This window comes from Bubalus kerabau, chromosome 15, assembly GCF_029407905.1.
Source record: "Bubalus kerabau isolate K-KA32 ecotype Philippines breed swamp buffalo chromosome 15, PCC_UOA_SB_1v2, whole genome shotgun sequence".
NCBI classification, from domain to species: domain Eukaryota; kingdom Metazoa; phylum Chordata; class Mammalia; order Artiodactyla; family Bovidae; genus Bubalus; species Bubalus kerabau.
The window spans coordinates 37,948,967-37,972,316 of record NC_073638.1 but is presented as its reverse complement, the minus strand read 5'-3'; the positions used below and the strand labels follow the sequence as shown (position 1 = coordinate 37,972,316).

At 35.7% G+C, this 23,350-nt stretch overlaps 1 protein-coding gene across 1 annotated transcript in view; it reads left to right on the top strand.

The window, feature by feature from the left end:
• Window positions 1-23,350, top strand: part of PDE3B (phosphodiesterase 3B) — a 173,505-nt gene that overhangs the window by 115,988 nt on the left and 34,167 nt on the right. The window contains exons 3-7 of the mRNA XM_055548538.1: window positions 1,750-1,998; window positions 4,798-4,940; window positions 11,584-11,690; window positions 18,868-19,069; window positions 19,636-19,712. Coding sequence (XP_055404513.1) covers window positions 1,750-1,998; window positions 4,798-4,940; window positions 11,584-11,690; window positions 18,868-19,069; window positions 19,636-19,712 — 778 coding nt within the window. The remainder of the gene's footprint in view (window positions 1-1,749; window positions 1,999-4,797; window positions 4,941-11,583; window positions 11,691-18,867; window positions 19,070-19,635; window positions 19,713-23,350) is intronic.

Below are 23,350 nucleotides of genomic sequence, written 5' to 3'. Positions count from 1 at the left end.
GTCGCAAAGAGTCAGACACGACTGAATGACTGAACTGAACTCAGGAATTTTAAAGTGGCCATCATAAAAATGTCTTAATAAGCAATTACAAATCTTTTGAAACCAGTAAATGAAATAGAAAATCTCAGGAAAAAAAGAAAATAGAAGTTACCAAAAAAGGGGGGAGGAAGCTTATAGAGCTACAAAATGCAATAATGGAAATTAAAGCAAAATGAACAAAATCTTAAGGACCTGGAGGACAATAACAAAAGATCCAGCATTCATAATCATCCGTGTCTGAGCAGGAGAAAGAGTGAGTTTGAAAAAGTATCTGAAGAAATAATAGCTGAAAACTTCCCAAATTTTGCAAAAGATGTAATTCTGCAAATTCAAGAAGCTGAGCAGGGACTTCCTGGATGGCCCAGGGGCTAAAACACTGCACTCCAGTGCAGGGAGCCTGGGTTCAATCCCTGGTCAGGGAAATAGATCCGACATGCCGTAACTAAGAGTTTGCATTCCGCAACCAAAGATACTGTATACTGAAACTAGGACCCAGTGTAGCCAAATAAACAAATAAATAAATATATGTATATATTTTAAAAGCTGAGTGAATCTCAAATAGTATCAGTGTCCCCCCCCCAAAACAAATCTTCTGTAAAATATGTTAATTAAACTTTTGAAAATTAAAAGCAAAGAAAATATATTGGAAGCAGCCAGAGAGAAATGACACACGGCCTATAAAGGAACACCCAAGTCAAATGACAACAGATTTCTTAGAGTGTGGGAAAACAGATACTGTTATATACAATTTGTGGAAATATTGGTTTGACCAAAATATGTAAGGGTAGTTTTATAGTGGTTTTTTTTTTTTTTTTAATATTTTTTTTTTCACTTTTTATTTGTTTATATAGTGGTTTTAACATGTTCATTTACTTTGCTTCAGTAGTTCAAGTTAACGGGAAGCTATCTATCAGAAATATGCTTAATTATCTACAGTGACATATTAAGAGAGGTGTTCGCTTATAAAGACTAGAAATAGCTGAGCTATGGCCCAATAATGGGGAATGTTTTAAAATAAAGTAATACAAAATAATACTTAAGAAGAAAAAGAAAAAAGAATTCCTCAAAGAGCAAATACATTATTAAGCTAATTATTGGTCTAACTTTCATAACACTTCTCAATTTAAAAATGTGGTGAGGATACATAACAGTGAACTCAACAGATACTATGAATAGTTATGAACTATAAACACACCCAAACGTAAATTCAAGGTACAATAAAACAACAGAAGTAACATTTAATTGACTATTCTGATCACCAGAGCACTGATTTCTGTGGGTAATTGAGTTGAACATAATACATATGTATTTTTGAAAAGTAAAAATATATGTATTTATCAATGAAACATTTATAAATTAAGAAAAATGTATTTTCTGTCTATTCTTCAGGACCCAGCCTCATGTTATTCCTTCCATATTAACCATTCAGTTCAGTTTATCACTGTCTCCTTTGATACCACATGAGATATACTAATGAATAATGTAGAAAAAAATTAAAGTTCACAATATGTTATATACTTCATCAAAATTTTAAGCTTAGAATCATACTGCTTATATCATTTATGCTATGTCCAAATAAGTGAAAATTAATATTTAATAGGATTCAATTACTTAAGCTGTTGTTAGATGGACTTTGATTTAAAGTTTTTTTTTTTAATTTTGTGTCTAACAAATATGTAATTTTATGTCTTGTTTTTTTTTCTTTTCTAGATTTCTGGAGGTGGAAGTGGAGTTGATCTTTCAGTGCTAAATGAGGCTCGCAATATGGTGTCAGATCTTCTGGTTGACCCCACCCTTCCTCCACAAGTCATTGCTTCCCTACGGAGTATCAGTAGCTTGATGGGTGCTTTCTCAGGCTCCTGTAGGCCAAAGATTAATCCCCTCACACCATTTCCTGGATTTTATCCCTGCTCTGAGATAGAGGACCCCGCTGAGAAAGGAGATCGAAAACTTCACAAGGTCAAAATACAATAATCAGCCAGCCCTATTTATGTTTAATAATGTTTTTGAATCAAAACTGCTCCTTTAAATCTTAGATAAAATAGAATTTCTTTTTAAAGGGCTTGGTTCCTTTATAGTACATTGAGTTGCTTGGGACTTCAGAGGTAGTTATAATTTCAAATAGTTCAGTATGAAGCAAGCTTTCAGTTTTCATTCTGAATAATATTACTGTAATTAGCAGTTATAACTTCATTGGTAACAACTATTTTTTATTATCTTTAAGAAGCAGAGAACAGAAGGAAAATTTATTTTCAGGCTGTACAGCAAACTAGTAGTCAAATTGTGTCATTAATCTATTTTATTTTTTGGAAACCAGGAATTCTTTTTGGACCAAAAAAAAAAAAAAAAATGATCATTATAATAGTCATGAAATTCCATAGCATTATTTTAAACTGATTTTCACATTTTTTGGAACTCTGTCTACCTACCCACTGGAGATTACTGTAGCCCAATAGGCACTGATTTTTCCATCACTAGACATGGGATTGATTTTTCTTTAAATATCATTGACTCAAAATAGGATTTCCTTTAGAAAATAATAAGTACTATTCTAAATAGGTATACATTATGCATGTTCAGAGTGCTTTTAATTCTTTTATTTGGCTATCAATAGTCAAATTGATACTTTTACCTGTAGTTAATATCATAAAACTTTAAAAATAGAAATATTTTAGAGATTATTTTAACTACTTTGTTCTACTGTTAAAGAAACTAAGAGAAGATGAAATTCCAATCAGTTAATTATAATTGTAATAGTGTATACAGAGTTTAGAAAAAGTTAAATATAGTTTTTGGAGACTTTGATCATCAATTCATTTTGTTAATTCTCAGCATTGTTATATAGAAATGTTGAAAAATGAAGTAAGCCTGATTAGGGCAAAATTTTGGTAATTATTGATCACAAATCTGGATCATAAGTAGTTGTGATGCTTTATTTTTAAAGTGTATAGAATAGCAGCTGCATTATTCAAAACCCAATGGTAGTTACACACATTTTTTTAAAAGCACTCTACCCGTGAGAAAAGGGTTAATCACAGCATCAAATAGGGATAGCAATAAGTTCATCAATAAAATAATTAATACATTTTGAGTTATTAATGGTTTTCATTTGGTATGTTGCTCTTCCTTTATATTTTCCATTGGCATTTGAGGTTTCAAATAGTAATTTTAAAAAGTAATAATTCTTAAAACTGTTAGGCATAAAAATTGCATTGAGGGAGTTCACTGGCAGCCTCGTGGTTAGAATTCCAGGCTTTCACTACTGTGGCTGGGGTTCAGTCCCTGGTTGGAGAACTGAGATCCTGCAAGCCATGCAGCCAGGCAAAGAAATTTTAAAAATCACATTGATATCAGTATTCTGTTTGTTACTATGTTTACTATGTAGAAAAGTGTACTTGTACATTTTAGAAACATTTTAAACAAACAGGATGCCTAATTGCCTCATTTCCTGAACGAAATCTAGGTAATCAGGCTTATTTGAGTACTCCAATTTACTGATAGGAATAAGTCACAGAAGAATCAGGAAGTAACCCTTATTTCTTTTCTTTGTGTTCTTTTAACTTCTTACTTAAATTTCATATCTACTTTATCTGCTTTGGAAAAGAATATAAAAAGCCTGGTGTTAAAAGAGCAAAAGCATTTATGAAAAAAGTAAAGAAAAGGGACTTATAAGAGATGATTTAAAGTAAATTATATGCATGATAAGAACTAAGATTATATGGACCTAAATTATAGTCAGAAAGGATGTTACATAAACAACTTTTTCAATGTAAATGTAACTAACATGTTACGTAAACAGCTTTTTCAGTGTAAATGTAACTAACATTGAATCTTTATAAAATCAACATCCTTGGGAAAACTTAAATACAAGACATATTTATCTCTCTGAGATGGTTTCATGTCTGCTCATAGGGGAAATTCATAAGAAGCAGAAATGGTTTTATGTCAATTTCACTAAAAAACCTATTCAGAGTGGTCAAAAATGGAATATTCTGGGTTAACATTTGGATTAACCTGAGAATATTTTCAAAAATTAGGATATTCTTAATGTGAAAGGTGTTCTGAATTTAATGTAGTCATTAATTCAGAAGCTCAGAACTCTGCAGCTTAGCCTCTATGTACATTAGCATTGTACTTAAAATACAAAAGCTTTAGGAAATAGGGCTCATCCCCTATCCTAAGCTTGGCCTCTAAAAGTAGTTTTTTCAGGGTACATCTACTTTTAAAATTGTCAGTTGCTTATTTCTCATAAAACTATGAATAAAATGTACAAAAGAAAAAAAAAATTTGGTTAAACTATCAGGAATTCAGAAACCAATTTTTAAATAGGAGGAAGGTAAATAAAAGAGCTGTATAGAATGTGATATTTGGAGTAAAACATATTCATTCTGCTTCTCCTATACATGCTAAAAATGTACAGTTGCTCCTTGAATGACGTGGGTTTGAACTGTGTGGGCCCGCTTATGTGCAGTATCTTTTTCAGTAGTAAATGGATGTAGAACTACAGTTCTACACCATCTGCGGTTGGTGGAATCCATGAATGTAGAATCTCAGATATGGAGGAAGAACATGTAGGGAGGGCCCGCTGTAAATGACACCTGGATATTCAACTGCATGAAGGATATTGGTGCCCCTAACTCCCAAGTTGTTCAAGGATTAGTTGTACTTTGTACTGATATTTTCATGTACCATCTTTAGCATCACATTTACAGCATGTTAAAGGGTAACAATTTTAACCACTGTTAAATTATTCAACAGGGGCTGAACAGTAGGAATAGTTTACCAACCCCACATCTGAGGAGGAGCTCGGGAACCTCAGGTCTGCCACCTATCGATCAGACTTCTCCAAGGTGGGAACGCAATAATGGCAAACGGCCTCACCAAGAATTTGGCATTTTAAGGTAAAATCCCAGAGCGTTTTCAAGAAGCCTGAATCTCTTCCAGCCACTCTGTTTCTGTGAATGAAGTGTGAAATAATTCTGAAAGCCTAAAGGAACCCTGGAAGTGTTTTAGGTATAGGACAGCATGGTTTGTAACGTGGCCTGGTAGAGAAACTGATCCTTAAAAAGAAGGTAATCTGCCTTCTCCACCCAAAACAGGCAAGTTGGGTACAAAGCATGCTGGAGCCCTAAGAACATGAACCAGGGAGGCAGTGTAAGAAAAGGAGAATCAGTTTTAGATGTGAAACTGGGAAAGCCACGGTAGAGGTGGCCAAGTTAGAGGCAGTCATCATCCACGGCTGAGTTTTCATGTTGGTCAATAGTTTCTGACCTATGAAAGCAGGAGCACCCCCAAGGTTCACCCCAGATGCTGCCTCAGACGTGAGGTATATCGGTAGCAGGACACTTTGAAGCCCTTTCCTACTGGGGAATTAAGACTACTAATACATTCCGTATCCTGTTGAGGATTTACCTGGAACTAAGCAGTGCTTATCCTGCAAAGGAAGTGCGTCGCTAACTACAGCCAGGTGAGGCTGGGAGATAGCAGAACCTGATCTTCTGAATGTAAGCATATCTATTTACTCTGCAAACAAAGGATTCGATACTTTGCCTTTTAATGGCCAGGACAGATATTTATCTCCTGTGTGAGTTATAGGCATCTATGTAGTCAGTTATATAACCATAGTTAATAAAATTGTAATCAATGTAAATTTCCTATTAAACCATTCTTTTAGGACTGAGCATGTGTTGGTCTTTAATAACTTGATCTGTGTAGTTACACATTTGAAACAGTAGGTGGCAGTGTTGGATCAGAGCTATTTCTGTTCAACTTTGTATTAGCATTTTATATATGAAATATCAGAGAATTGTAATTTTCCAGATTCTTCTGTGATTTATTAATTTGAATCTTCTACAGTACGTTCAACTAAATGAAACTCCATTTTTGTAAAAGAAAAACAGTGAAATGATATATAAAACAAGATTGGATTCAAGTGAGAAGAGAACATTACAGGAAAATGAGATTTGGTCCAAAGCTTGCCCAGAGCTTAAACATGATAGTTTTTGTTGCTGTTGTTTGTTTGTTTTTTTTTTTTATAACGGAAGCAGGATATGACGAAATAAATGACGTTAGGAACTGAAAATACGACAGGTATTTCTTAACCCTGGGAGACATCATCTTGAGAATAGTTTTGAGTTTAAGAAAGAATGATGAAAATGATTCTGTTTTTTCAGCTTTCTGTCACACTGACGTAACAGCAACGCTTTTAAAATTAAATGTCTGATACATTGAGTTAAGGTTATTTTTATCCTACTGCCTCCACATAATCGATAATAAAATAGAAACATGGTCCAAGGAAAACTAATTTTTATATGAACATATCTCAGAATTAAAGGTAAATGCAGGCAGATTCAATATATTTACTTAATATTCATTAGAACAAAATTATTATGCCTCATAAAAGATTTAGAACTGTAAAGCATAAAGTAATTGGTGGTATTATGAAACATCTTCTTTAAAGAGGTGAGGTTAGAAGGAATTTTTCTAGGGTGCAGAAGCTGAAGCTGCTCTGTAATGAATTTCTAAGTGTACTTTGAACATAGGGTAAAGGGGAATATGTGAAGCATTTACAAGCTTCTTCCTTTTGAAATTCAAGTCTCTGGATCAGTGCTGTCCAGTAGAGATGTCTGTCACGATGGGAATGTTTTATAGCTGTGCGTCCAGTTTGGTTGCTGCTAGGTACGTGTGTCTATTGATCACTTGAAATGTGTCTGTCATGACTAAGGAACTTAATTTAAAGTTGATTTGATTTTAATTAGTTAAAATACAAAGAGCCATACTCAGCTGTTACACAGACCTAAACGGCAACCGCATTAGACAGCACAGCTATAGATCTTTAATGTATGGTGACGTTTTGTTTGGGGACCTTCAGGTTTTAGAAGCACAGAACTAACAGGCTTGTGACTGAACTCATGAGGCATTCGTTTCAAATTTATTAGAGTACTCCAGAATGGAGAGCACATTTCCTGGTTTTGATATGAATGCAGCTCTACATTCTGGTCATAAGCTTCTCTATGATTTTAAATGACCCTGCCCATGATTTCAACATGATGTAAATATTGAACCTCTTGTTCCCTGAAACTATGTCTGAAACCTAATTTCTCATCTCTCCGGCTGCTCTTCCCTCTGTTACTATTATTCTGTCCTCATTTCCTGGCACAGTGCTGGCTGTAATCCTCTTGTTCTGTGGTTGCTTACAAAACTGATCTACCTAGAAAACCTTGGTGTTGTCTTTACATCCTGTTGCCTTACTCTACAGATAATAGCTGTCACGTCTAATCTCCAAAGCTTGTTACCTCTCTGTTCCCTTTTCCCTTTATCACTTTGCCTACATTATTTCATGCTTTCATTACTGCTTACGTGGGCTGTTGAATTATCCTTCCCATTTCTAATATTCTTCACTACCCAATCCATCTTCTACCTTCCACCACAATTTGTCCTTAAACAAAATTTTGATTATATTGTTTCTTCTAGTCATTAAGGTTTTGAACCTTTATCGTACCTGTAGAATACTGCCCCAATTCCTAGCCTGAGATTTGAAATTCTGTTAATCGCTCATGACAAAGCTACACCCTTACTTAGAAAAATTAAACAGAGATAGATGAGCAGTCCCACAATGAAGAGTAGAAAAATGGTTTGGGGAGCTCTCTACATGAAAATAACAGGCACATAAGTTGTGTTAGATTCTTCCTTAAAGAAGACACTTCCTTGAAGTTTTCTCATAAAACTTTTTTAGTTTCACTCCCTTAGAAAATTAAGCTGAATTATACTTTTTAGCTGCCTTATTTGTGTAAAGTGTAATATAGGACTTAATTTTGCTTTTTTTTTTTTAATGCTTTGCCTGGAGAAAAAAAATGAAGTATTATAAACTTTGTGATAGGTATACTAGGCAAAACATAAGAAGAGGTAGTTCTAGTTGAACAGCCGCTGTGTTACCTATTCTTCTTGCCACTGTTTATCTCGGAGAGGACTTGAGAGGTTAATTAAGAAGGTCATTACTTTTTAACACTGAAATAACTCCAGTATCACTTTGATTTATCTGAAACTCCAGGCAAGTTAAACTGTTTGATATTCCCTCTGTTTGTGTACATGTGTGCCCCTCTACCTAGAATAGACCTCTCACCCTTACTTCTGTATGTCCTAAAAGACTGGGCTCAGACGTCACGGCTACAGAGTAACACCCTGACACCCCCTCCTTTGTTCTCTAAGGAAAAGTAATCTGTTTTGCCTCTGAGTCTCCTTAACACGTTTTCTTTGCTCTTTCATGGAAATTTTCATTTCCTACCTGTTTTAGACCTTACGACCCTTCTGAAACCTGCTGGACTTCTGTGAAGAGTTTGGGATTACATTAAAACAGGTCTTTGAAGATAAACAGCTGCTTAACAAGTATCCTGCAGGAGTATGCTATCCACATGACACTGGATACTGTTTTCTGCTTCAGTTTCAGACCTAGGATGAAGTTTTGCTGGTCAGGAAATTCCAACAAGGTTGAATTTATGTTTTGGGGGTTAGCTCACAGTTGAATTATCCAGGCACAGCGTTAATATCTAGAGTTGAAAGCTTGGCTGAACTGCTGTCCATGGACTGCTGGGACCCAGACCCTCCCTGTGGACAGACGGTACAGATTCAGAGCTCACAGCCCATTTCCTTTGAACAGATTTTCCCTGGGGAAACACAGGCAAATCCCATACCAAAACTTTGAGGGCTATCAGCTGTAGGTACTCCCACACCAAAGAGGCTTGCCTTTAACCTATTCTGATTCATCGTTCATCACGGAAAGTGCTCTTTAATTAAACCTAATAACGTTGCCTGGCAATAGTATGTCCCCTAAATAATGTACTTGGGAACCAGCTTCTCAATTATGTGTCTCATAATTTATTAGCAAATTATACTAAAGCCTGGACCCTATTTGAACTGCAGAGATTCAAGACAGCTAACTGGTGTCATCCCACTCAGTTCTTAAGATAATGACTCTGCAAAATCTGGACATTGTACAGCCAACAAGTTTTTACAGCTACTTAAAAAAAAATAATAATACATGAAGTGATATAAACCTTGTCAAGGTAATTTGCATTGATTGTCTTAGAAATCAGCTGTTAATATATGGCTTAACTCTATGACCATAACATTTGACATCTCTTGCAATGTAATTCTGACTTTAATCATCTTCCTGCCAACTATTAATAATCACTGGGACTCCTAGCCTATCTTGCCCTCTATTTTCTTCAGTATTATTTTATATATCTTATTACGGTAAATATTTATCTGGTTTTAGGCAAAGAATTAATGGGATGATTATGGAACTGAGCTGAAAACCTGTAATTTGACCTATACTTCTCAATTCTAAACAACTAACCATTTTAATTACTAGAAGACACCCCCTCCTCACCCCCGTTCAGGTAGAAGACTAGGGAGTGTGCTTCAGGGCTCTTCTGTGAAGGAGAAAAACCTGTCTTTGTTTTGAATATTAATAAGGAAGTAGGTGTTGGTAGAGTACACAGATTGTTCTATTTGAATATTGCCCTGGGTGGCATTGCTACTCTTCTTTCCCCATCTCTCCCACTCCTTTTGAAGGCAATGAATATTCAAATACAAAGAATGATTGCACACTGGTAGGGAGATGAGTTTATTGAGTGTTATTATGTACATACTGCCTCTTTTTTAAACGCTGTGAACAAATTATTATTACTATTAGCTTGAGCAAAAAAATTACAAAATCTAGTGGAGAAGGAAATGGCAACCCACTCCAGTGTTCTTGCCTGGAGAATCCCAGGGACAGAGGAGCCTGGTAGGAGGCCATCTATGGGGTCGCACCGAGTCGGACACGACTGAAGCGACTTAGCAGCAGCAGCAGCAGAGGCTAGATGTTATCTTAGAAGTTCTTTATTCTAAACTTCTAATTTTACAGATGGAGAAACACACAAAAATAACATCAGAATTGTCTTGTGGAAAGAGCATACACTTCAGAGTCAGAAAAATTTAAGAGTCAGAGAAATTTGAAGTTGAATTTTATCTCTGCCACTGTCAATTTTAGCTTAACCCAATACTAAGCCTCTCAAAGCCTCAGTTTTCTTATCTAATAACAAAGTTGTTCAGATGACTAAAAGAGATGAAGTATGCAAATTACCTAAAATAATGGATGATATGTAATATTCAAAATAGTGCTATTATTTTTATAATTTTTATTCACGAAAATTTTTCTGTTGATAAATTGGTTGCCAACTGTTTTTACAAGCCTTCTGTTTGTTATCCAGAATTTTTTTCTCTCATAAGATTATAAGACAAACTAGATTTCGAGAAAAAGGCCCAAAGAAAGCCTCAAAGCAGGAGTGAGCGAAAGAGTCCATTCACTCAGAACTGGAGAGAGAAAAGATCTGTTCTCTTGAAAAGTGAGAATAGCAACCTAAAGACAAGGTCATTCATTTAATCCAGTAATGTCTCCTGAACACCTTTACCAGGCACTGACTGTGCTGTATCCACAACTGAATGAAGAGGTGTATCTTATGGCCCCTGAAAGGAATTCACAACTTAGTGAGGCATAAGAATCTGTGAACACTGAAACTGTAATATGGTATGGATATATATAATAACAGACATGGACAAAAACCTCTAGGGTCATAGAAAAATAGATCTTTCTTGAGTAAGGGTATGGGAGGACACAAAAAATGGAGTTGGAGGGAGGGGGAAGCTTACTGAGAACTCAGCCTATACTAACAAAATGTTGAGTGAAAAATAAAGACTCGAGATTTGTTCTTAATCCTGTGGCAAATTGCCCACATCAGGGTTGACTAACAGAAGAAAACAGGCTAGTGAATATCTAAGAAAGGAAGCACTATATGTATGGCCCTCGGCCAAGGGCTTTAAAATATGTAATCTTAAAATGCATTTTATATATCAATTGGTATACTATGATTGCTCGCCTATATTTAATTTCTTCATAAGAACCCTAAAACCTACAATAAATATTTCAGTTACAGGATATGACTGTGTTAATGGGTAATCAATTATCTGTGCAGAAGGGGAGTGGAAGATGGTGAAAAACTGTATGTTTTAGGTCAGTAATTGTCAGTGAGGTCCCTGGACCACCTAAGCACTTGTCAGACATGCCAATCTGTGACCTTTTCCCAGACCTATTGAATCAGAAATCTTTGACTCTGAAGTATATTTCACCAGTCACTGGTGAAATCCAGTGATAGTGATAACCTGCTTCTTGCCAGGGTTCAGCAAATTACAGCCTGTGGATCTAATGAGGCCCATACCTGTTTTTTCGTCAATAAAATTATATTGAAAACCATGATTATACTCATTTGTTTATCATTGGTTAAGGCTGTTTTTATACTGCAGTGGCAGAATTGAGTAATTGCAGAGACCTTATGGCCTGCAAAGTCCAAAGTAGTTACTACTCAGTTCTTTACAGAAAAGTTTGCTGGTGCCTGGTTTACTCTGGATGTATAAGCAGATATTTGCTAATGAATTGAAGACCATAAGGAAAAAATGAATTTTTCATGTTTTTAAAAATCTTAACCTGTTATCTTTCCCTTTTAGTCAAGGATGCTATCTAAATGGGCCTTTTAGTTCAAATCTACTGACAGTCCCGAAGCAAAGGTCGTCATCTGTATCGTTAACTCACCATGTAGGTCTAAGAAGAGCTGGTAAGAAATCATTCTTTGTGACTTAAATATGGGAGGTCTCAAACTATATGGTAGTACAAACTTTTCATTACCTATTAATAGCTGAGAATATATTTTCTCAGATACGAATAGAAACTATTCTTAGCTGAGAACAGGGTTTTCATTACCTATTCATAGATGAGATGGTTGGATGGCATCACTGACTCAATGTACATGAGCTTGAGCAAACTCTGGGAGATAGTGAAGGACAGGAAAGCGTGGTGTGCTGCAGTTCACGGGGTTGCAAAGAGTCCGACACGACTTAGCAACCGAAGAACAACATTCGTAGCTAATTTTGAATACCATTTCATGTGTTCTAAGTTAACATAAAACTAAGCAGTTTGGGTTGGCTATTAGTTGACAATTTGCTCATTCATTTGTTAATTTTTGAACATATACTATGTATCAGTAACTTTGTTAGACACTGAGGATTCAGGGATAAAATATAGAACTATTTAACCTGAATAGTTGTAGACAAAGAACAAAGGAAAACCCTCAGTAAAGGACCTTCTTTTGTAGCATGGTGATTGTAGAGGGAGAAAAACTTAATATGAGAGTAGGAAAAATCCTGACTGTATCCTATATCCTAATAAAACAAAACAAAGTGAAAGCAAAGTTGCTCATTCATGTCCAACTCTTTGCGACCCCATGGACTGTAACCAGGCTTCTCCATCTGTGGGATTTTCCAGGCAAGAGTACTGGAGTAGGTTGCCATTTCCTTCTCCAGAGGATCTTCCTGACCAGGAATCAAACCCTGGTCTCCCGCATTGTGGCAGACGCTTTACCATTTGAGCCACCAGGGAAGATATATCCTAATAAGCCACCCTTAATTGAATCTTTATCTGGGGGTGGGGTGGGGGCTGTTAATCGATACATTGTTACTTTTAGATGTACAACAAAATGATTTGATGTTTGTATATACTATAAAATGATCACCATAATGAGTCTAGTTAACATCTGTCACCATAGTTACAAGTTTTTTTCTTGTGATGAGAACTTTCAAGATCTATTCTCTTAACTTTCAAATACACAATACAGTATTATTAACTATAGTCACCAACCAAAGATGATGAAATGGCATATTTAAAGTATTGCAGAAACAAAAATTGCCAACCTGAAATTCTTTATCCAGTGAAGATATCCTTTAAAATTTAAGGTGAAATAACAAGTTTTTTTATACAAAAAAAGATAAAATGTATTGCTTGTAGATGTGCACTACTGAGAATTTAGCAAAGAAAGTTCTTTAGGAAGGAGGAAAGTGATCCACATTGAAGCATGGATCTGCAGGAATGAATGAAAAGCACTGGGAAGCCTAAATATGTGGGTGCATGAAAACAATGACTCCCTGCAGTTTGCATAATGTATAAAGAAGTATATGGAAACAGTGGCATAAAGGGTGGGGAAAGGGATGTACTAGCAGTGATTGAAAAGTACTAAAAAGTTCTTAAACTTAAAAGAAACTAATACTTCAAAGATGTACATTGTAATATCCAGTGTGACAGTCAAATAAAAAAAGTGTTAGTTGCTCAGTCATGTCCAGCTCTTGGCTACCCCATGGACTGTAGCCCACCAGGCTCCTCTGTCCATGGAATTCTCCAAGCAAGAATACTGGAGTGGGTTGCCATGCCCTCCTCCAGGGGATCTTCCCGACCCAGGGATCAAACCTGGGTCTCCTGCACTGCAGACAGATTCTTTACCATCTGAGCCACCAGGGACAAAAATAGGAGCGAAAAACTAAACTGTTGCAGAATTTTGGAAGTTAACAAAGGCCAGAGAACACACTAGAAATCATCTGTACAAGAGAAACTAACTACTGAACCTTGGTGAGGCATTGGGTTCTATGACAGTTTAATTGAAAGCAGCTCCCAAACCCTCTCTCCCCAGCTCAGTGGTACTACAGCTAAAAGCCACTAGCTTTGCAGTCATTGGAGTCTGACCTCTTTAAAAACTGCATTAAAAGCAACAATCTGAGAGTACAGTAAATGTTTTGTCCAAACTCACTGGAAAAAGTCCTTGTTCCCAGGTTGTTGTGGATAATTCATTTGACGGAGAGCTCAGCTCTTCAAAAAAATAACAGCAACAAAAAACACCCACACCCTCTGCCAGTAACATTTTGAGTGGGTAAAGCTGTGATTTCAACTGAGACAAACAAGAACTGATTGGAAATTTAAAAGGAAATCCTGGACACTAGATGACCACAGGAAAGTGAAAAGCTCTGGCATATGCCTGAAGACCTACTAGGCTGAGCACTTTTTCAGGGCTGTGCACATGCTCAGGAAAGATCTGTGAAAGGAGAAGGCCCTGGTTGCTCCACCTGTAGCTGACCTGGCACCTGTAGCTGACCTGGAAGTGCTGCACAAGCAGGAAGTAAAAGCTAAAGCTGTTTTGTAAACTGCCTGGAAATTTGAAGTTGTAATTTTTCAAACATATTCCCATCAGGAGATGACGACACATAGGCAAGACATTTAAAGAAATTTTCTGTCTCAACTAAATCATACTGACCCACGGGTGACTCTAAGAAGTCAAACATAAATCAAAGAGGAAAGGGGAAAAAAGGCATCAGAGCACTCAGTGGCTACACACCTCAGTGAAAAAAAATCTACATTATGAGTTCAGGAGATCATTCAATGAATAGTCAGAAATAAAATGAACAAACACAAAATAAGCCACATAAACCTTGAGGGTGGGAGAGATCTGATACTAGAATTGTTACAGTATAGTATCTAAAGTGTTCAGTTTTCAATAAAAAAAAATTTATGAAGCATGCAAAGAAACAGGAATTTTTTGCCATGTAGACAATGAAAAACAGCCAACAGAATTTCCCTGAGTGAGCTTGGACTTTGGATTTAGCAATGGCTTTAAATTTGCTACCATTATATCTTTAAAGAACTTCAGGAAACCATAAAGTAAGAAGAGTATGACAACAATATCTCACTAAAGAACGAATTTAAAGAACTAGAAATTATATGATAAAATTATAAAATAATTTAAATAATTATAAAATAGTCATCACTTCTACTCAATATTGGGTTAGAGGTTCTACCCTGAGAAGTTTAGGTAAAAACAAATGAAAGGAAGATGTAAAACTATTTGCAGACAACATCATCCTATATGTATAAATCCTAAGAAATTCCTTAAAACCTATTACAACAAATAGAAAAATTAATCAGTGTGGCAGGATACAAAATCTGTAAGCAAAAATCAGTTACATTTCTATATACTAGCAATGAACAGTACAAAACTGAAATTAAGAATTCCATTTAAAGTTAGCATCAAAAAGAATAAAATGCTTTGGGATAAATTTAGCAAAACAGTGCAAGACTTGTACACTGAAAACTATAAAACGTTGTTGAAATTAAAGAAGACCCAAATATGATTTAGTTGTTGTTTGGTACTGCACGGCATGTGGGATCTTAGTTCCTCATCCAGAGACTGAACCTGAGCCCCAGCAGTGGAAGTGTGGAGTCCTGTCAGGGAATTCCCAGATAAATGGAAAGATATCCCATATTCATGGATCAGAAGACTTGGTGTTGTTAAGAGGGCAATAGTCCTCAAATTGTTCTAAACTTAGTGCAATCCTTAACAAAATCTGTGCTGGCTTCTTTGCAGAAATTTGACAAGCTGATCCTAAAATTCATGTCAGAATTCAAGGGACCCAGAGTAGCCAAAACAATCTTTAGTAAAAAAGAAAAAAAAAAAAAAGGAGAGATTCATTCACACTTGTAAATTTAAACTTGCTACCAAGCGGTGGTTATCAAGACACTGATTGACAGTGACACTGGCCTAAGGATATTCCAAATCAATGGAGTAGAATTGAGAGTCCAGAAATAAACCCTTACACGGTCAACCGATTTTCAGCCAGCGTGCCACAGTAATCCAATGGGGAAGGAATAGTGTTTTTAATAAATGATGCTGGGACACCTGGATAGATATGCATATGAAAAAGAGTGAATTTGAACCATACCTGTCATCATACTCAAAAATTAACCTAAAATGCTCATAAACTCAAATGTAAGTATGAAACCATAAAACTTGTAAAAGAAAACAAGAGAAAATCTTTGTGACTTTGGATATTCTTAGATATGACACCAAAAGTACAATGCATGAATGAAAAAAATTGATAATAGGAATTCATTAAAATTAAAAACATTTGCACTTCAAAAGACACCTAAAGAAAGTGAGAAGACAATCCATAAGATGGGAGAAAATATTTGCAAATTATAATTTGACAATGAACTTGGGTATTCATAATAGACAAAGATGTCTTCAGTTCAGTTCAGTCGCTCAGGCATGTCCGACTCTTTGCAACCCCATGGGCTGAAGCATGCCAGGCTTCCCTGTCCATCACCAACTCTCAGAGCTTGCTCAAACTCATGTCCATTGAGTCGGTGATGCCATCTAACCATCTCATCCTCTGTTGTCCCCTTCTCCTCCCTCCTTTGATCTTTCTCAGCATCAGGGTCTTTTCCAGTGAGTCAGTTCTTCGCATCAGGTGGCCAGAGTCTTACAGAAGACATCTTACAACTCAGTAATAAAAACACAAATGATCTCACTAAAAAATTGGTGAAAGATTTGAATAGATGTTTCTCCAGAGGAGTTATACCAGTGGCCCTTACCCACATGAAAAGATACTCAGCATTATTAGTCATTAGGGAAATGCAAATCAAAACCACAGTGAACCATGACTTCACACCCACTATGGTGTCTATAATTCTCAAGGCGGTATAACAAGAATTGGAAAAATGTTCAGAAGTAGGAACACTCATACATCACTGATGGGAAAGTAAAATGCTACCGTTACTTTGGAAGACAATTTGGCAGTTCAGTACTTGAATAGAGAAATAAAATTGTGCTATATTCATACATACAATTTTATATGTCATTCAAAATGAGTGAACATGTGAAATATCTTTTAAAAATGTTGAGTAAAGTAAGCAAGGCATAAAAGCATTTATACTGCCTGATTCCATTTACAAAGTTCAAAGAAAGTGCAAAACTAATCTAAATTGTTAAAGAGGTATATATGTGGTACAAATATAAAGAAAGACGAGAAAAACAGTACCATAATGTGAAAGTAATGCTTTCCTTTAATGAAAGGACTGAGAATTAGATACTGGACATGGGTTTCTGATCTCTGGCCATGTTTTATATTTTAGCCTGAGTGGTGAGCATTCCTGTTATAACTTTTCTGTATGTTATATTTCACAGTTTAAAAGGTTTAGAATAAAAATGGTGACTCTGTATTGTAGAAAGTATTTCTTAAGGGTTGCTAAGGGTTTTCAGTACCATTCTGTCCTCTCCTCAAAAGCTTTTCTACATTATATCAAATTTCTACCCTAAAATTAGTTTATCCTTTATTCTTCTCAGCCTGTTTGTCAGAGTTTTGGACACTCACTAGGAGAATCCCAGGGATGGCGGAGCCTCGTGGGCTGCTGTCTATGGGGTCGCACAGAATTGGACAGACTGAAGCAACTTAGCAGCAGCAGCAGCAGCAGTATAAGTAGAGAAAAGAATGCTGAAAATTGGAACTTTAGTCTCCAGTTAATAACTAACATTATTTTGGCAGGCAAGATAGTTCCCCTCTCTAGACCTCAGTTTCTTCTTCTGAAACATTTAAGTGTTTGACCAGATTATTTATAAAAATCTTTTTTTCAGCTCTAACATTATATGAAATTATGGGAGCCTCTAAACAGGTCTGTTTGGTAGAACAGCAGCGGCAGCCCTGCATATGTAAAATGAAAATGCTGTTTAATTCACAGGGTTATTATGAAGATTAAATAAAAGAACACACATATTATTTGTCAGCGTTTTCCAGAAAAACAGAACTAACAGGATGTTTGTGCATGTGTATATACCCATACATACATACACATATATTGGAGAGGGGGACAGTGATTGACTGATGGGGATTGGCTTGGTAGATTGCCAGGTCCAAAACTATTAGGGCAAGCTGCCAACCTGGAAGTTGTAGCAGGAGTCAGTATTGCAGTCTTGACTCTGAAGGCAATCTGGAAGCAAAATTCCTTCCTCTCTGGAGGGGCTCAGTTTTTTTTCTTAAGGCCTTCAACAAATTGAATGGGGCCAACCCACATAGCAATGGGTAATCTGCTTTATTCAGTCTAGTGATAATCGCATCTGAAAAATACCTGCACAGCAACATCTAGACTAGATTTTAACCAAACAACTGGGCATGATAGCCCAGCCAAGTTGACACACAAAATTAACCATCACACACATCTGTAACTATGTCTGAAAATACCATGATACCTTAATAACTGTTACTTGCTTTCTTCTGTGATTCTCACTTTACTTGAATCTTTTTTTTGAAATAAAGTTTTAAATCTACCTACACTTCTCCAGATACACCCTTAGTTCAAGGCACCTAGCAAAGGCTCTTGAATAAATCAACAGGATTAGGGATGTATTTCCAAAGCACTTTTTCCCTCTTATTTTAGCATTCACTCAGCACTTGTTTGTATTTTCCACTAGCCTTTTTTAGGTTTGTTGAACACTGTAGGGATGGCATCTTTTTCTCCGTTGTGAAACCCAGCACATTTTCCAGCATATAATAGGCTCTCAAATACTTGTTGAATGAATGAACGAGCTGGAAAGATGTAGATTTTATTTAAGGGATCTGCTGTTGTGTTCATATAATTTATCATACGCTCATATAATTTTATCATGCTCAGCTTGCTCAATGCTACTAAGAACTCTGTTTTAAAAATAAAAGTGAATTTTACTGTATTGAAACAATACAGTAAAGATGGTAAAAATGGATAATCAGGCTGGTAGGGACACAAAATGTGACAGATGAAGATCAATATGGATTAGGAAAATCTGTGCCACACATTATCGTGTACACACGTTATTATCATTATTATGTACGTTTTCCTCGTACTCTTAGTATTTACTATTATGTGTCATCCTGCCACAGGGTGTTTATTCCACGGTCATTGATGATAACAAATATAGTCTATATTCTGCCTGAATTCGTGGAATGTCTTGATGATAGCTCCATGTAGAAATGTAGTTTTATCATTTAATTGAAAATGCTTTGCTTTCTTTAAAGAAGGGGAATGCTCTTTATAAGTACCCAAACATAGACAATAAACAGATACATGCATACATAATATCTCTTTCTTCTCTTTCAATTTTTAAGGTGGTTTACCAAGCATGAATTCACCCAGTCATGGACCAGTGTCTGCTGGCTCTCCAGCTAACCGATCACCTATAGAATTTCCTGATACTGCTGAATTTCTTACTAAACCACCTGTCATTTTACACAAATCTCTGAGCAGTACACCCAATTCACCAGATTTTTATCAGCAGTTTAGAAATTCTGATAGCAATTTATGTAACAGGTAAGTTTCCCAGATGTTTATGGTTTCAAAATATAGGTTATTTTAATAAAGTACTCCTAGTTTTCTAGTTCTGTATTGTAACTAGATGATTAATACTATATCCTTTTCTTCATCTAGTAGTTTTTATTCTAAACAATTTTTTTTTCATTTCACTGCTATTATTCATTTCCCAGCTAAATGATCTCCATCTAAAGGGAAATATAATGGTATTTTATCCATAAGATATCAGTAAATGTATGAAAATTATTTTAGTACTAATAATTTTATGCACTAATTTACTACTTACTTACAGTAACCAGTTCATTTGGTGTTCATTTTCATTTCTGCTTTTACGATGTTTACCTCCGATCCCAGGGTTACTTTCAAAATACGTTATTTCCTTCACAGAGACAAAGATGTTTTCTAGGATAAAGCCTATTAAGTTTATAGAGAGATTGTAATATTAGGGTATTTTGCAGTTGGGATCTTACAGTTTAAAAAGAAACAGATTTTCTGACTGTATTTAGATAAAAACAAAAATTGTCTCATTTGTCATATATACATATTTACCTGTTTTATTTTTCAAGCTGTGGACATCAAATACTGAAATATGATTCAGCATCTGAACCAGAGTCTGGTACAGACTGCCACAGGGAAAAGTCAGGTGAGACTGCAAAAGTCATATGTCTTTAACTTTAAGAACAATCTTAACATTGTTTTTAAAATGAATAAATGAGTTAAGATACCCATCTTTAAAACGAAGATTACAATGTTTTGTCGACTTTACAGAGGAGTTATTAGCAAATTATAAATAATAGATGGTTAAAGTATTTTGAAGGGTAAAAATGTGCTGTATAAATTAAATAGTCTTATGTTACGGTTAGGCTTCATAAATAGTGAAATTATATTAACATTGAAATTTAAATTGCATTATGTAAGCTTGGGTTTGCATACATTTTAATAATTACACAAACAAGTTGTTTTAAAATTTAGTCAGTTATGTCATTCTGAAACGTACCCTCAAAAAAAGAATATTGTTGGTGATAAAATTATAGTTGTTTTATAATTTTAAAACACTGATGACTCAAGCATCCAGTAATAGTTAACTAGGTAACTCAGAGCAACATACCTCCTGAAGGTGGCTAGAAAAGTTACAAACTATTAGCAACAACAATCTGCTTGAAGCCACTGAAGAACTCATAGGCTCCTCAGAATATCCAGTGTAAGACCTGGAGGAGAATAGAGACTAAGGAAATGAGTCTCGAGTTTGGGGCTACCAAAAGGTGTTTGCTGCTTCCAGAGGGGCCAGTACTGATAGAACAAACAGTCCCTTTTGGTAGCTTCATGGGACAGCTTCTTGGGACTACGGAGATAAAGATTAGAGTTGAAAGTCTGCCATGACAGGATTAACTTGGTAAACTCTGCAGTACTGCATCTTAAGAATAAAGGTAAACCAGAAATAGATAGGCTCTTTCAGGGGTTACAGGTGAATATCAGTCTCTTCACATACTTCGAAATTCACCCTTCCGTAGTACACAATATAATAGTTTTGGGGGTTTACATTTTAAAAGATTAAAAAACAATAACAAAGAAGACCAATCCTTCACATACTTCCAAAATAGGAGGGCAAACTTCCCAACTCATTCTATAAATAAAACCAGAATTATTCTGACACCATAACCAGACAAAAGCATCACAAGAAAGACAACTAGAGACCAACATTGCCAATATCCGTAGCAAAATACTAGCACACTGAATCTTGCAACATATAAAATGTCATATTCATGACATTGGTATTTATACCAGGAATGCAGGGGTGGTATAGCATTTGAAAATTAATTAATGTAAAACACCCCATAAAGAGGGGGGGAAAGTCACATGATAATTAAATAGATGCACAAAAAACATTTGACAAAATCCAACACTCTTTCATGATGAAAACACATGGTATTAAGGAAGTTCGTCAACCTGATTAAGGGCATCTTTGAAAGAAACACAAGTTTAACATCATCCTTCTTGGAAAAAGACTGATGCTTTCCCACTAGGATCAAGAATAAAAGAAAGATTTTTGCTTTAAACACTTCTATTCAATATAGTACTGGAGGTTCTAGCCAGGAAAATTTTTAGAAAGATAAAAAGATGAGGAAATCCTGAATGGGAATAAATAAAACTCTTCTTATTCACAGATCATTTGTTAAAAAATTCCAAAGAATACACACACACACACACACACACACACAGTCACAAGAGACAAAATCATGTACAAAATCAACTGTATTTCTATATACCAGAAATAAACCCTCATAAACTGAAATTAAGAAAACCTTTCTAGGACTTCCCTATTGGTTCAGTGGTCAAGACTCCACCTGCCAGTGAGGGTGTGTGTGTGGGGGGGTGTGTGTCTCCACCTGCCAGTGAGGGTGAGGGTGTGTGTATCCGTCCACCTGCCAGTGAGGGTGTGTGTATGTGCATGCTCAGTTGTGTCCAACTCTTTGCAACCCCAGGGACTGTAGCCCTACAGGCTTCTCTATCCATGGAATTTTCCAGGCAAGAATACTGGAGTGGGTTGCCATTTTCTCCTCCAGGGGATCCTCCCAACCCAGAGATCAAACCTGGGTTTCCTGCATTCCAGGCAAATTCTTTACAACTACACCACGGGAATTCCCTGGCCAGTGAGGGGTACACAGGTTCAATGCCTGGTCCAGGAGGATTCCACATGCCACAGGGAAGCTAAGCCCATGCGCCACAGCTACTGAAGCAAGAGAAGCCACTTCAATGAGAAGCTCATGTGCTGCAACTAGAGAGAGTAGCCCCCACACTCCAAAACCAGAGGCACTTAGCAACGAAGAACCAATGCAGCCAAAAATAAATAAAATTACAAAAAAAAATTCCACTTACAATAGTATCAAAAAGAATAAAGTTAGAATAAATTTAACACAAAAATAGATTTATAAAAGATTGTTGAGAAAAATTAAAGTCTAAATAAATTGAGAGACGTTGCAATAGCAAACAGATTGGAAAAAACAGTACTTTCAACAGGGCTGTTCCAAATTGATCTATAAATTCATCCGAATTCTGATCAAATTCCACAAGGCTTTTTTTTTTTTTAAGTAGAAGTCGACAAGTTGGTGTTAAAATTTACATGGAAATACAAATGACCTAAAAGTCAAAACAATTTGGAAAAACAACAAATTTGGAGGACTGATACTACCTGATTTCAAAACTTATTTCCACTTCAAAAGATGCCAATAACAAAATGAAAGACAAACCACAGAGTGGGAGAAAAATTTGCAGTTATACATCTGATAAAGGTCTTATATCTGTGATATATAACTTTAAGAAATCAACTAACTCAATTAAAACACAAGCAAAAGATTTTATATTTTGTGTTGAAAGACTTTTGGTGAAGGATATGAAGAATATAGAGAACGGGTAGTAAATACATGAAAAAATGATTAACGTCATTAGGGAAATGCAAATTAATATTATACTGAGATACCAGTAAACTAGAATAGGCATGATCAAAAAGATAGACAATACCATGTGTTGGCAAAAATGCAGAGAAATTGGAACCTTGTGCATTGCTGATGGAAATATAAAATGTTAAAATAAACCCTCTTCAGAAAACATTTTGACAGTTTCTTTAAAAGTTAGACATAGAGACTTCCCTGGTGGTCCAGAGGTTCACAGGTTTGATCCCTGATCGGGAAACTAAGATACTGCATGCTGTGTGGCACAGCCAAAAAAAAAAACCAAAACACAAACAAACAGAAAAATAAGACATAAATTTACCATATTACCCAGCACTAACAAGGATAAGAATTTACTCAAGAGAAAAAATAAGAGCACTCAAAAGACAGGATTGTGTCTGCTTATGACATCTTTATTCATGATAGTGCTAAGCTGGAAATGACCCAAATGTTCATCAACTTGTAACTGAATAAATATTGTAGGATTCTAATTAACAAAAAAAGAACAAACTTATGATATATGCTGCTATGTGGATAAATTTTAAAACATTATTTTAAGTGAAGAAAACCAAACTAAAAAGATAATACACTGTTTGATTCTATTTATATGAAATTCTAGAAAATGCAAATTTATAGTGACAATAATTGGAATAGCAGTTGCCTGAGAATAAGGCATGTAAATAGGCATGAGGATATTTTTTGAAGTCACTTTAGTCGTGTCCAACTCTTTATGACCCCATGGACTGACTGTAGCCCACCAGGCTTCTCTGTCCATGGGATTCTCCAGGCAAGAATACTAGAGTGGGTTGCCATGCCCTCCTCCAAGGGATCT